Source organism: Gopherus flavomarginatus, chromosome 6 (genome assembly GCF_025201925.1).
Source record: "Gopherus flavomarginatus isolate rGopFla2 chromosome 6, rGopFla2.mat.asm, whole genome shotgun sequence".
Lineage (NCBI taxonomy): Eukaryota > Metazoa > Chordata > Testudines > Testudinidae > Gopherus > Gopherus flavomarginatus.
The window spans coordinates 30,096,522-30,111,416 of record NC_066622.1 but is presented as its reverse complement, the minus strand read 5'-3'; the positions used below and the strand labels follow the sequence as shown (position 1 = coordinate 30,111,416).

Genomic DNA, 14,895 nt, shown 5'->3' with positions numbered 1-14,895 from the left:
CCTGCAGGGGACCAGCTGAAGCCCAGAAGTATGAGATTTGATTAGTCAGTGTCGGGGCTGTGGGTCTATGGAGCCATGTAGGTAGCTGGGCAGGTCTCTGATTGGAGCTGACGAGAGCCAGAACTGCTCCTTGGGAGGAGGGATTACCCTGGGGACTAGCTAACCCTTCCACTAGATGGCGGGTGTGTATAATGTAAATAACTCACATGGAACAGCCCTGGATCTGCATGGCCCGGACAGCTGCTCCTCCCCAGCGTAGGGGGTGGGGGCAGCAGTGGTGCTGGGAGAAGGGGGAGATTTTTACACATATAATGACACCCCCCCCCGCAGTAGCTCAGGCAAAACCAGCAGCTCAAATTCCATTTCACTTCCCAGCAAAGCTGCTGCACAGGATGGCACATATCCACACCCAGCCCCACGTCGCTATGGGATGGGAGTTTGTGGGGTGGGGACTGTGCACCTACAGAATACTGCCCGCTTAGCCTTGGTTTCCCAGCCATCCCACAATTGCTCTCAGCAGCAAATGGGGAGTTAACACAAAGAGGCCAAGACAAATCCTTCTAAAAAAAACTCAGAATACTTTTATTGAAAAAATGAAAATCAAACTTATTAAAAAGAGCCAAAAGCAGGCAATGAAATACAATAAAACAGCCCCCCACCCCCAGCCCCACGCACACAATAAAGCCAAAGGAGAAAAATGCCACCATGTCCTTCTCTCTTTCACGGGGATTTCTATAGCTCCTGCCACCATGATATCTGGGTGCTTCGCAAAATGAACTGAATATGTCTTCGTGCACTAGGGAGGCCAGGGCAGTGCTAATGTCTCCATTGTACAGATGGGGAAACTGAAGCACAGAGAGGCTAAGGGACATGCTCAAGGTCACACAGGGAATCCAGGGCACAGCAGGGAACCAAAGCCAGGTCTGCTGAGTCGCCAGACCTGCCCACGAGCTCTTCCAGTAGCACAAAACTGCCTACTAGCAGCTGGGCCATGGCTACTGAGGCCTGCTAGAGGAATCACTCCTTTGGCTCGCGGATCTAACCACCATAAGGTCCTAAAGGTGGAGAGAAGAATCTGGGGGAGACACAAAGGGATGGAGGTTCCAGTGGAGAAATTAACCCTTGACACACTAGAGAGTTAATAACAAAAGAGGTTTCTTTTCCCTTCTCAGGGCACTGCCGGGAGGGGATGTGCCAGCCCTGGGGGTGCTAATGGAGACCTGGCTGGCAGGCTCAAGAACTGGGGCCAGCAGGGGTTGAGGAGGGAAGCCCCTTATCCAGTCCATGAGATTATTGTCCTTCAGCACCTTCCACTAAGGGACAGAATGTGCATCAGTTTCCCCTAAAGTGACCGGCTCTCAGCCCCTCCCCAAGCCAAGAGTAGAACCCAGGAGTCCTGGCTCTCAGCCGCACCAACTCTAACTACTATCATTTATCTAGCACCTAAGGCAGGGTGGGGGTTCTCAAACTGGGGGTCGTCGTGAGGTTATTACATGGGGGCGGGTCGTGAGCTCTCAGCCTCCACCTCCAGCATCTATAATGGTGTTAACTACATAAAGTGTTTTTAATGTATAAGGGGTGGGGGGTCGCACTCAGCAGCTTGCTGTGTGAAAGGGAAGTTTAAGAACCACTAACCTAGTACACACTAGGCACTTCAGAGCACAGACAAGACCTTGCCCCAAAGCATTTACAATCAAGTGGCCAGCTCGCGCCTCCCAGAGCTGGGGACATAACCCAGGTGTCCTTGCTCCCATCTTCTGTCCTACCCATTAGGCAATATTCCTTCTCAAGGGCAGTAGCCGCTGTCCAGGAGCTAGGACCCATGTGGGGGTCAGGAGAGAGGAGATATTTAACCCTTTAGAGCCCAGCCAACGTTCTGGCTTGGATGTGCATTTCTACAGCAGAGGCAAAGCCCCAGCAACTCTTGCGGTCCTCCCCTTCCTCAGCCCCAGGGCGAAGGGGCAGGAGTTGGAGACAGAACCCAGGAGTTCTGGGCTCTGTCTGACTCTCCAGGCAAAGTGGTATGCTGTGGTGTCCCTTTGTGTAGCCCATGACACCGCGCATGGGGCTCAGCCCCGCACCTGGGCTCAGGAGCCAGCCAAAATCAGCCCAGGAGCCCCACAGATAAATACATTAAAACCCCAGATACTTCTTTACATTAACCCTTTCCTTCCCCACCACACCAGTCTATAGACATTCCCTTTGTTGGAATTCATATAGAACAGTGGTGGGGAGCAGAATGGGGCTGGGGCGGGGACAACCCCTGATGGCAACCCCTTGCAACAGGAGACTAGGGGGGTAGGACACTAATCTTTACACCCATCAGGCTGAGATGATGCCCATGGAAAAAAAGGAGGAAGTCAAGAGGTACCAGCCCCCCTCCTATGCAAAGCCTCTCCATCCCTCCCATTGTAAGCCCTCCAGTTTGATGGGGTGCACTCAGACGAGCTGCTGAAGATGAAGGGATGGATCTGAGGGGAGCTCACAGCAGGGCCTTGAGGAGGAAGGAGAGCACAGCCCCACACGACAGCCCTAGTGCCAAGAAAAAGGTCATGATGGCTCCAGCCAGCTCGCTCTCCTGTGGCAGCACTTGCCTATGGGGTGAGAGAGGAGAGTGGCAGGGAGGACACAGCTGAGAACCACACACACCACTCCCTAACATGCAGAGAAACCCAGCACTGAGATGCAGCCACTTCTCGGATGGGCTGTGAGAGCTGTTTACATCAGGCTCCCCCTCCTGGTGCTGAGATGCCACTATAAGTGCACTGGGAGAGCGCCCCCTACAGACCTCCCCCTGCAGTGCAGCACAGAGCCCCCTGGCAGCACCCTGTGGTCTTGGGAGAGCACCCTCTAGAGACCCCCCACCCTGCTCCCAGCAGTGCAGCGCAGCGCCCCCTAGCAGCACCCTGGGGCATTGCGGTCAGCACTGACTGCATTGGGAGAACACTCCATACTGAGCCCCCCTGCCTGCCACTCACTTGGGGGCGAGACACATGGTGAGCGAGACGAAGTAGCCATTGGAGAGCGAGAAAGGCAGCATGAAGAGGATGAACCAGGCATCATGGTGGAAGAGCACGGGCAGGCGGGTGCGGGGCTCGGCCTGGCACAGCATCAGCAGGGGCACAAACAGGAAGCGCAGGCCCACCAGCGGGAGCAGTAGCCATAGTCTCTTCTCTGGCTGGAGAGCAGCAGGGGGAGGAAAACCCTGCAATCATGGGCTAATTCCCCACGCAGACCAGTGCAGGATTGGGCCTCCCCATCTATTCCCCCCAATATCACCCAATCCATAAAGCCCTCCCTTTGCCCCAGGGGCTCACCGCCCATGGAGGCTGCTGATTCCCGCCCTCCCTGCCAATGAGTGCAGAGCTTGGCCAGGGGCTGGGTGTCCCCCCACTCACCCAGAGGCAGTATAAGGTGATGCTGCGGCCCAGCCAGTCCATCATGTTGAACAATAGGAAGCAGCAAACAGGGGTGAAGAACTCACCTATGGGGGAGGGGAAGAGTTGGGGAACAGGACATGAGGCTTTCACCTCTATGGGGCGCCTGCTCCAAACCAGCCTGGGGCATCAGCAACCACAGCACCACCCACAGCCAGGGATTCACTCCAGGAGTCCCGGCTCCCAGCCCCCCATGTTCTAACCATGGGACCCCACTCCCTATACTCACTCCATTGCTTGCTCTCTGAGGTGCTGGTGACGGTGGCAGTGATGGCAGGGAACACGGACAGGGTGACAGTGAAAACCATGACAATGCAGAGTGCCAGCAACCAGATCTGTGGGGGGGGTGGGAAGACAGTCAGAGCCAGCTGGGCCCCACCTCCAACAGCTCCAGAACCCCTCACTGAGACACAGCTGCCTCCAGGGGGTAAGGCAGGGGCTGTTTACCCAGGGATCCCTCACCTGGTGCTGAGATGCAGCCACTTCTGGGGTGGGCAGTGGAGGCTGTTTATACTGGGACCCCTCACCTGGTGCTGAGATGCAGCCACCTCTGGGATGGGGCACTGGGGCTGTTTATAGCGTACCATAGGGACTCTTCCTCCCACCCCCTTTACCTTTCGGAGCACATTGAACACTGAAGGTCTCTCTGGTCCCGGCCCCCTGTTTTGGGCACTGGTGGCTGTCCCATTGTGCAGGGCGAAGGCTCCCTTCCCGGAGCTCTCCACACTGATCTCCTCCAATGTCCTGAGCGTCCCGTTGGCCATTCCCAGCATTGGCTTCTCCGGGCCCTGTGGCTCCTCCCCAGGCCTCTCCGACTGGTCCCCACTCTGTTCCTCTGGGGACACAGGGAAGGAAGGCAGTGATCAGAGATCCCGGAGGTCTTCAGCCAGCCTGGGCATAGCCAGCGGTTTAGACGCCACCCACAGCAGTGTGAGGGCGCATGGGTGTACTGGGGGTGTGAAACCTCACACGGTGTGCAACAGGGTCTGTGTGCACAGTGTCAGCCTAGCACATGGGCACATGAGGAGCAGGGCAAGATGGGTGACCACAGCACATGGGCGTGAGTGGCCTCACCTGCCCACTCCCACCCTGCCCACCAATGAGCCCTCTCCTATGCTGGGGGCAGCGAGGTGTCCCCCTGCACCAAAGGGCCCCACAACTCCCCAGGACCTTGTGTACCGGGGCCCAGCAGGCCAGCCTTGGTCTCCAGCTCATTGTGTGGGTCACGCTGCCAACTCCGCTCCAGGTAGTGACGGAAGAAGGCCTGCAAGGGGCGACAGGACAGGAGGGGGGCTGTGGAAGGGGCACACATCTGACCCAGGGCATCACATCGATGTCCCTTCAATCCCCTATTACTAATACACAGTCCCCCTGGCTGCTACACACTGACCCCCCTCCCCCAAACAGTCCTATCACTCAGCCCCCCCCAGCCCTAAACTCCTCCACATGGGTCCAGTCAACCCGCTAGCTGGGGACACTCCTGGGACACTGCTTTTATAGGCCCCCAAACCTCTGAGGCCTGCCAACCCCCCCCCCCCCCCACACACACTGCTTGCATCCCCAGTCAGCTTGGAGCCAGCGCCCCCCAGAGGGGAAGTCCCTATGCCCCATTCCCCACCCCGGCGGTGCAGCATCTCACCATACGGGGCAGCACCAGATAGCAGACAATGGACGTCAGGGTCCCGACACAAGGGGTGATGAAGTAGCTCAGGGCAGACGTCTGCGCATCCGCACCACCTGAAACAGCCAGCACAGCACGTGGAGCAACAGCGCGTGGACAGCACGACCGGGTGCCAACCCCAATGTCCCAGTGCAGCACTAGGGGATGCTGTGCTGCAGGGATGGGGGGGAATCAGTAGGGGGCGCTCTCCCCTCACAGTCAGTGCTAGGGGTGGGGCTCAGTGGGGGGAGCAGGAGAGGGGCTGCAGGTGGCAAGGCAGGTCCCTGTCATACTCACTAGCCATGGAGAGCAGCATGGCACTGGTGGCAAAGGTCCCGGCCATGCCCTGGCCGCTCAGGAAGAGAGTGCTGTAGCCCTGGGGCAGGATGCCCAGCTGCCCGAACAGGCTGCCTTGCAAGACTGCGCAGAATGCTGGGTAGAGACACAGTAGGTCAGAACTGCCCCCACCACCCAGGGACCCCCAGTGCCATGGGAGGGGGAGGGGATGCTGAGCCCAGCACAGGGGCCTGGCCAGGGAAATCAGAGCAGCTGCCATGGGGGCATCAGGCCCAGCAGCCCCCTCCCCGCCAGTCCCCTGGGAGTTAACCCTTAGCTTCCCTCTCAAACAAAAAAATACACCATGCCCTCACTGCCCCCTCCTCCACACAGTCATCAGTCGCGCCTCAAACGTGGGTGCACGACCCCATCACGGACCCCGCAGCCCTGTTCTGGCTCCACTCCCCCTGCATTCAGTGGACTGAGGGTCACTGTATTTGGCCCCGTGGGGGCACTATGGAAGGGGAATCTTTGCAGACCCGCTCCCCACCCTCCCAAGCCAGCCAGCCAGCCAGCCCCTGGCCTTGGGGCCCCCGAGAGGGGAAAGCCCCTATGTCCCATGACCCGGCCCCACTCACAGTTAATGAACCATACAGAGCTTATGGTGATGGAGAAGAAGCTGTGGGGGGGCATTTCCACCCTGACCAGCCCGGCCGTGAGGATGAAGAGGAGGAGGATGCCACTCATGCTGCCGAGTACCCGCACCTTGTCCGGGATGCTGCAGGGGGAGGGCGAGCAGGTCAGAGCCCGAGGGTCTCACCCATCACTCCAGGGCTGACTCAGCGTTGGGCCGCTGGTGCCTTATCACCCCATCAGCCCCGACTGCAGGGGGGTCAGCTCAATGGGACTACAGCGGTGTGCGGGGGGAGACGGACCCTCTGACTTGTCTGCTAGACTCTGCAGTGGGGGTGGGGCACTGGCGCTGTTTATAAAGGGACCCCACCCACCCCGGTGCTTAGGTTGTCAGGATTAGAAGTCCCTGGAACTGCAGGGGGCTGCAGGTCAGAGCTGGGGGTGAGTGGGGGAGCCCCAGGCTGCGATTGCGGGTGGTGTGGCTGTGGGTCAGGACTGAGAGGCACCAGCAGAGCTGCAGGGTTGGTTGGGGAGCCCCGGGCTGGAATCACAGTGGGCTGGGGTCAGGACTGAGAGGCACTGGCAGAGCTGGGGGGTGGGTGGGGGAGTCCCGGGCTGAGATCGCAGGGCTGGGGTCAGGACCGAGAGGCCCCAGCAGAGGTGGGAGCTGAGTGGGTGGGCTGGGCTGGGATCGCAGGGCTGGGGTCAGGACCAGGAGGCCCCGGCAGAGGTGGGAGCCCTGGGCTGGGATCGCAGGGGGCTGTGGGTCAGGACTGAGAGGCACTGGCAGAGCTGGAGGGTTGGAGGGGGGTTCCCTGGGCTGGGATCGCAGGGGGCTGTGGGTCAGGACTGAGAGGCACTGGCAGAGTTGGCGGGGGCGGGCTGGGATCGCAGGACTGGGGTCAGGATTGAGACCCCAGCAGAGCTGAGGGGTGGGGGGCCCTGGGCTGGGATCAGGACTGAGAGGCACTGGTAGAGTTGGTGGAGGGGCAGGCTGGGATCAGGACTGAGAGACACTGGCAGAAGTGGGAGCCCCGGGCTGGGATCAGGACTGAGAGGCACTGGCATGACCGAGGTTTCTCACCATTGGTAGAGGAAGGAGTTGAGCAGGGTGAAGAGCAGCAGCGGGAGCTGTGAGAGCAGCGTCAGCCAGTTGTTGAAGTTGAACTCATCGCGGGCTGGGTCCTGCTGCGTCCCAGAGCTGTTCCCCTCAAGGCCCACGGTTGAGCTGGTCCCCACAATGAGCCGGGCCTGGAAATACTGTGGGGGAGAGACGAGGTGAGATGGGGCTGGAGCCATGCTGCCCATACACCCCCAGGGGCACCTCCCCCACTGAGCCCCCCACCCCTGCGCCCCAGCAAGACCCCCACATGCAGGGCTGCACCCCTGTCCTGGGTTCTGCTGCGGAACTATGAACCCCCTGCCCCCCCAGGGCTCCCTCTCCCTTAGCCCATCACCCCACTTCCCCTCCTCCTCCGCACCGTACCTGCCCCTTGCCTACCCCAGCCCCCTAAGCCCTTTCCCCAGCACTCCACCTTCCCTTGCCTGCCCCCAGAGCCCCATGGCACTCAGGGGCGGTACCGGGATGGCTGTGATGAAGAAGTTCCAGGGCAGGAGGGTGCCCAGACCCAAGATGAAGAAGATGATTCCCACAGCATGAAACCTGAGGGAGAGACACCATCATGATGGGAACAAGGCTTTCCCGCTCTAGGGGTCACTGGCTCTGACCTCACACCAGGCTGGAGGGGGGCAGGGGAGGACTGGCATCTAGGGCATTTCCCTTCTGTGGGCACAGAGGGGCTCAGTCTTGGGAGCACATTCAGCCCGCAGTCAGCCAGCTGGGGCTCCCTCCAGGGGGCCTGGGCTGAGGCCCAGCAAACTTGCTTCAGATGGGGCCCCGATTGGGGATGGTTTCCATTTAGGACCCAGCTATGTGGGGTGCAGGGACTAGAACCCTTATATTCCTCCCCCCTCTAATCCAAGTTACTTGCCAGCCACCTGACTGGCATGGAGCCAGCCCCTCCCCCATTCTCTGGCACCCTCCCCACCTTCCCTTGCCCCTCACATCTGGACAGGTAAATCTCTTTCTCAACTTGGAGAGCTGCAATTCTTCACCCACTCCTCCCCTAAGCTGCACCCAGAGTTGGATGGGGTGGGGACTACACACTGCCTCATGTCAGAGATAGGGATAGAACCCAGAGCCCCCTGGCTGGCTGCCTCCCAGCCCTCCCCCAACCCACCAGACCCCACTCCCCTCCCCGAGCTGGGGATAGAACCCAGAGGCCTGGCTCCCAGCCCTCTCCCCACCCCTCTGCTCTAACCCACCAGACCCCACTTCCCTCCCAGAGCTGGGGATAGAACTCAGAGTCCTGGCTCCCAGCCCCATCTGCTCGAACCATTAATCCCACTCCCCTTGCTCTGCAGTCATTTCTCATTAGCTCCAGGGAGCACTGACTGCATAGCTAATGGGAGTCCCTGCCCTGGGGGCCTGCAGGGATGGGTGGGGTGGTGGTGTTAGGCTCCCACGGGGGAGGGAGGAAAGGCATGGTCTGGGGCTCAACCCCTCCTCCTGCCCCCACAGGAAGTGTGAGTGCCTTGGTTTGACTAAGGGATTATCGAGTGGGCAGGGTGCTCAGCAGAACCTCCCCCTGCCCCCATCTCCCAGCCTGTTCCTTTACTCTCAGGGTGTCCATGGGGCAGCCCCTTTCCCTCCCCAGCCCACACATGAACCTGGCACAGAACCCAGGTGTCCTGTCTCCCAGCCTCCCCAACCCAAGCCCCATAGGACACAGCCCCTGGGGGATGGTGGTCCCAGAGCAGAGCCCCATAGAGGGTGCCCAGGGTCTGTTGTTTGCAAAAGGGGGCTGCCACTCACTGGTCCTTGGGTGTGTCCTGACGAGCCATCTGGGTGCTGGGGAGGGGATGTTTCCGGGCCTTGTGGGGAGGGAGGAGGCAGTGGACAGCCCTGCCTGGTTCCCTGCAGCACCTAAAACAAAACACTCTTATTAACAGGGAGGGAGCAGCCCTCAACTCAGGAAGGAGCCCTGGGGGATGGAAAAACACAACCCATGGAGCGGGGATGGGCTTAAGGAAAAACCTGCTCATACAGGGGCCTCGCAGGGAGGCTCCCAGCTCCGCTGTGGAAGGCAGGTGAAGACGGAGGCCAGGTAACTCCAGGAACAGAAAACAGCCCTTGGGTCCCCACATACCCTCCCAAAGCCAGGATAGACCCCAGGGCTGGGACAGAACCCAGGCCCCTGCCCCTAACTCACTAGACCTCACTCCGCTCCTCAAGCCGGGAATAACGCCCAGGAGTTCTGGCTCCTGAGTGCCCCCTACTGAGCAACCTGCAGCACAGCACCCCCCAGCTCCGCACTGGGGCATCGAGATAGCACAGACTGTGCTGGGAGAACACCCCCTACCAGCCCTCATGCACTCCCTGTGGTACAGCACCCCCAACACTGACACTGAGGGGAGAATACCCCCTACTGAGACCCTGCCCTGCTCTCTATAGTACAGTGCCCCCTAGTACCAAACAGAGAAATTGAGCCAGCAGTGACTGAGGGGAGAGAGGCCAATGCAGCACCCTAGCACCAGGCCTGCTTGTGAGATACTCCACTGCTCAGTGGGGTGAGCATACTGTGGGTCAATGGCGAGGGGGGAGTGACTGAGTGCCTCCCAGCACTGGCAGCAGTTCCAGCCCAGGCTTTATTCTATACAGAGCTCCTATTACCTACCAGGAATCGGCAGGGTATTCCCCTGGCAAACAGCCACAAGCCCCTTCCCTAGCCTAAGGGCCCTGCCTTTGCTTGAGGCATCTGAAGCACAAAAGAAATGTCCCAGCCTTGTCCCGGGTTGTGTCTGTGGTGGTAGTGGTGGGGATGAGGCTACAAGCAGCTTTCGCGGCTGTCAGCAGGTTGGGGGTGACCTGGGTTTCCCTTTGACCAGCTAAACCAAAATATCACTCCAGCTTGCACCATCTAAACTGAGGGCTTTAACAGGAGACTCGTCTGCACTTTGAAATTTATCAAAATCTCTTTGGGACTGCTCAGCCAATGGTCAAATTAGAGACATCAGACCAAACTGGAGAATTCCGTAGGGAGGGTTGGGTGCCTGACACTTCCCATTATAGGACGCTATTATTACGTCCTTAACTTTGCTAGACTTTAACCAGACAGGCTGAAATTTCACAAATGGGGCATCAGGCCAAATTTTTTTGGAAAATTTCAGTCAAAACAGTTCTGCCATCTCCAAGAACGAGGTTAGGGAACAATGCATAGTTTTGCCCATGTTAATTATATATATATTTTTTCTGGAGACCTTTACTTTGGCTCCAGCACCCCCATGCTTTGCAGCAGGGACTCTGGCAGTGTGGGCTGTGCCTTTTACAAACCCCATGAAAATCCATCCACCCAAATTTGAAAATCTTGCAGTTCACATGTGCTCAGTAGAGACTCCTTAAAGCTTAACTAACATTTCTAATGAAATTTCTGACGAAGTGGGTATTCACCCACGAAAGCTCATGCTCCAAAACGTCTGTTAGTCTATAAGGTGCCACAGGATTCTTTGCTGCTTTTACAGATCCAGACTAACACGGCTACCCCTCTGATACTTAACATTTCTAAGAATCCATCCTCACTGGGCATGCTCCATCTTCACAGAGGGCTTGAGTATTCTCCCTCCAGCTCAGGTCTATGGGGCAAAACCAGACCTTTTCCTAGAAGGGCTGCCCTGAGCCAAGCATGGACCTGAGAGCCTCTCTCTCTTTTGCTGTCAATGAGCCCCTTACTGGCACCCAGGCAGAGCAGAAGAGTAAATCATCCAATTCAAATACAGAGGGGACAAGATCCAGATCAGGGGGAGGGAAAGGAGTAGACTGTGACAAGGAGCTGGAGATTGAGATCAGAGGTCTGCGGAGTGGAGATTGGGACTGACTAGGTGAGGCGAATGGGAGTGGGACAGGTTGGAGGGGAGGGGACAGAAGGGGCCAAGCTTGGGGACAAGGGGCAAGAGCCTAGACCACATTCCTCACTAGAGCTTGGAATAGAACTTGCGAGTCCGGGGTCTGCTGACAGCTGTGGAATGGGGAGACAGCTGTAAAACACTGGCAAAGCATCCCACTCCCCTGGGCCATGTAAAAGAGACCAGGTATCGATTACTCAATGAGCTCAAGGGTCAGAGACTCCCTGCTGATGACTCATGTGGGTGGCAATAGGGTGCCACATGATAAAATCTGCGCTTTTTTTTTTAAAACCTAGCAAATTGCATACAACAAAACTATGTGAAAAGAACATTAGCAGGGTTGGAAAGTCAAGCACTCAGAAGTTAGGAAGTGCCAGAATTAAGGTTGCCTGTGCAGCCTCAATTCAGCCCCTTGTGTGTACTGCATCCGATAGTCTTAAACCACAGTCTGTTTGTCCACTCAAGCCCCTGCCTCATTGAGCGCACAGGCCGGTCCTGCTCTGGGGATGAATTAGAGGTGTGCAGTGAAGGAGGCTGTTGTTTGTGGGACCCTGTCTCCTTTGTTGTAGTGGCTGGCAGGTGAGCAGTGCAGGAGGCAGGGGGCTGCACGCAGAGGGAGGTGGGACTCATGATTCAAGTAGGTGAATGCGGCTGTGGAGCACTGGCGTCTACCCCTGCCTCTGCCACGGAGTTCCTGTGTGCCGCTGGGCAAGTCACTTTATCCAGACTTTAGCGGTCACTAATGGTGTGTGTTCCTCGTTCTCTGGGTGTCCGGCTTGAGAGCCTGGGGTCTGATCTGTAGAGCACTCACCACGGCAATTGAAATCAGAGGGAGCTGGGCTTTGAACATATGTTGTGCTATGTAATGCTAATAGCACTGAAGAAACAGATTGTAGCTGACTCAGACTGGGGACCCAAAACTAGTGGATATACTTGACCTTAAGCTCTTAGTGCCTCACCTGTAACATAGGGGTAATACCCGCCTCTTGCTTATAGAAGTGTTGAGAAGATAAATTCATTGCTATTTGCAAAGCTCTCAGGTACTTTAGTGCTGAGCACTCTAGAAAGGCCTAGGAGGAAATCAGTAATTCTGTATTCAGGGCAGGGGCTTGGTGGTGTACCCCGGAAGAAGGCCTGGGCACCCACTGAACAATGAGGAGGAAACAAAATATTGAAGAGCTGCTTGTTCGAACGGCCAGAGCTCACCTGAGCACTGAATGAAGCAGGGTCCTGTGGGAAAATAAATAGCATGCGGTCATGGAATTAAACCCTGTAACATAATGCAGCCACACAGGAGGGCTGGATGCTTTCACTCATAGGGTTTGTGTTGCTTTGATGCTGTGGGTCTTGTTAAAGTGATGTGCCTCGTGTGGACGCAGCTGTCCTGGTACAGAAGTGTATCTAGCACCCACATGGTGTCCCATTTTTGAACAATGACATTGATTGAAATTAAATTTAAGTAGCATTTTCTGCAGTTTCTCTCCAGGAAGAAGAAAAATACCAGAACTTCACCCCCTCACACTCTCCCAAGTCATGGCCCTATACCAGGGGTAGGCAACCTATGGCACGTGTGCTGAAGGTAGCACTCAAGCTGATTTTCAGTGGCACTCACACTGCCCAGGTCCTGGCCACCGGTCTGGGGGACTTTGCATTTTAATTTAATTTTAAATGAAGCTTCTTAAACTTTTTAAAAACCTTATTTACTTTACATACAACAATTGTTTAGTTATATATTATAGACTTATAGAAAGAGACCTTCTAAAAACGTTAAAATGTATTACAGGCACGCGAAACCTTAGAGTGAATAAATGAAGACTGCACAGCACTTCTGAGAGGTTGCTGACCTCTGCCCTATACCATCACGCACACACTCTGTAGCTACACACCAACACTCCCATCTTCACCTACATGCTATGACACCCCTCATTGCCCCCCCAACCTCCCCACAAGAGGGGAAACAAACCTCCACCACAATCCAGCCATCCCTCGCTGCAGAGACCCCTGAATGTGATCCTCCAACTGCAGACCCCCCTACGTCCAATCCAGTGACCCCCAGCACCGCCACTACCCTGTCTCCGGCTCAAATGCTTCTGCCCCCTTACAAAGCCCCCAAGATCACGCCTGGAATGTGTCCTCCTGCCCCCCCGCAGGGCTGCCCAGTGCAATCACACGTGGAAACGGAATCGCTACATTGCGGGAGGCAGCGACATTGTAGCTGGCGGGGAGGGGGTCTGCACCGGTATGTTCCCTTCGCACCAGCCCCGCCAGCGGCCCCCGAGGCCGGCCGGGCCCCCGCCCGGGGAGTGGGACGCCCCCGGGGTGGGAGAGAGAACCGATCAGCTGGCTGAGGCTCCAGGGCCCTGCAAGGCCGATGCGGTTTCACCTGCTAGCGCGGCCCGGTCTCCATGCGGCGGCGGCGGCGGGTCTGCGCCGGGAACAGCCCAGCAGCGCATTCATCCGCCGGGGCCTCCTCGCCCCGCCCCGGGGCCCCCCAGAGAAGGGGACGGACCCCCGCAGCCCTTCCCGCCTGGCGGGGGCGCCACTGACACCCCCGGGACACGCAGCAGCGGGGGGCGGGGCGCGGCAGGTTCAGCCTGGGCTAGTCCCGCTCCCCCGCGGATCGCCCCGGCTCCTCCAAGGCGCGTCCCAAAGGGTCACGGGGCGCGCGGAAGCACCCCCCCTCCACGGGTAAATCTGACGCTGCCCGTCCCGACTCAGGGGAGAGAGAGAGGGAGCTGAAGTGGAAGAAAATCGGGTTTAGCAACGTGGTCCTCGGATCGTGGAGAAGGGAGACAGGTCCCTGCTCTGGGGTGCTGCCCCCACCCCGTGCCCGGCTCGCAGGGGGGTCCCTGCTCTGGGGTACCGCCCCCAACCCATGCCGATCGCAGGGGGGTCCCTGCTCTGGGGCGCTGCCCCCACCCCGTGCCCGGATCGCAAGGGGGTTCCTTTTCTGGGGCGCTGCCCCCACCCCGTGCCCGGATCGCAGGGGGGTCCCTGCTCCGGGGCGCTGCCCCCCGTCGCCCGGATGGCATGGGGGGTCCCTGCTCTGGGGCGCTGCCCCCACCCCGGTCCCGGATCGCAGGGGGGGTCCCTGCTCTGGGGCGCTGCCCCTCCTCGCCCGGATCGCAGGGGGGGTCCCTGCTCTGGGGCGCTGCCCCCAACCCGTGCCCGGATCGCAGGGGGGGTCCCTGCTCTGGGGCGCTGTCCCCCTACGCCCGGATTGCGGCGGGGCTCTGGGCACCCCTCCCCGCCTCCGCCCGTGGTGCACAGAGAGGCCCTGTTCCTGGGAGGCGAGCAGACCGTCTCAGGAGCTGGGCAGTGCCAGGTGCTCACTCACCTTCTCTTGTTGCACTTGGAAATTCCCGCTCCCGCCAAAACATGGAAATCGGGGCGGGTCCAGGCTGCATTCTCCAATCACAGCCTGCCTACCCCTGCGACCCCTCCTTCTCCAGTCACATCCCACTCCCCTGCAAAGCCCTTCCCACTATATCTCCCCTGAACGCCCCCTTTCCAGTCACACGCTGCTCCCCCTGTGGCCCAGGCTCCGGCTGGGACTCTGGGCAACTGGGTCCCTGCCTGGCTCCACCATTCCACCTGATTGTTGACCTCAGGCAATTTCCTTCCCCCCTCCGTGCCTCAGTCCCACCCTTGTCTATCCAGACTGTGAGCTCTTTGGGGCCAGGTCTGTGTCTCTGATGTGCCCATGGGGCCCCAGGTTTTGCTGGGGGTTGCTCTGTGCAGCACCTAGCACAATCTTAGAAATGTAGGGCTGGAAGAGGCCATGAGAAGTCAGGTAGTCCAGCCCCCTGCGCTGCAGCAGGCCCCAGGGAACCCTGACTGTCGCTCATATCTGCTTGTTCAACCAGGTCTTAAAAATCTCTAGAGATGGGGATGCCACAACCTCCCCGGGGGACCTGTTCCAGGGCT

At 58.4% G+C, this 14,895-nt stretch overlaps 1 protein-coding gene across 3 annotated transcripts; it reads right to left on the bottom strand.

Moving 5' to 3' along the window:
* Positions 1 to 558: 558 nt before the first annotated feature.
* On the bottom strand, positions 559 to 13,429 carry SLC29A2 (solute carrier family 29 member 2). 3 transcript variants are annotated; one of them, XM_050957653.1, is made up of 13 exons: positions 13,352 to 13,429; positions 8,882 to 8,992; positions 7,588 to 7,669; positions 7,091 to 7,266; positions 6,012 to 6,151; positions 5,395 to 5,529; positions 5,077 to 5,174; positions 4,617 to 4,701; positions 4,052 to 4,272; positions 3,667 to 3,772; positions 3,399 to 3,484; positions 2,979 to 3,178; positions 2,392 to 2,594 (listed from the first exon to the last, which is right to left on the bottom strand). In XM_050957653.1, the coding sequence occupies exons 1-13, from the start codon at positions 13,423 to 13,425 to the stop codon at positions 2,483 to 2,485; spliced, it is 1,626 nt and encodes a 541-aa protein (XP_050813610.1). In that variant the 5' UTR covers positions 13,426 to 13,429; the 3' UTR covers positions 2,392 to 2,482. The 3 variants fall into 3 exon arrangements, with proteins under 3 accessions (XP_050813612.1, XP_050813610.1, XP_050813611.1); XM_050957654.1 differs by lacking the exon at positions 13,352 to 13,429 and adding an exon at positions 12,175 to 12,493; XM_050957655.1 differs by lacking the exon at positions 2,979 to 3,178 and having other exon boundaries at positions 559 to 2,594.
* Between the last annotated feature and the right edge of the window lie 1,466 nt (positions 13,430 to 14,895).

Coding starts and splice junctions, on each gene's coding strand:
- SLC29A2 (XM_050957653.1), bottom strand. CDS start 13,425: ATGAATGCGCTGCTGGGCTGTTCCCGGCGCAGACCCGCCGCCGCCGCC. Junction 7,670..8,881: donor CAGGACACACCCAAGGACCA/GTGAGTGGCAGC, acceptor TCTCTCCCTCAG/GTTTCATGCTGTGGGAATCA. Junction 5,530..6,011: donor CTCTGTATGGTTCATTAACT/GTGAGTGGGGCC, acceptor GTCTCTACCCAG/CATTCTGCGCAGTCTTGCAA.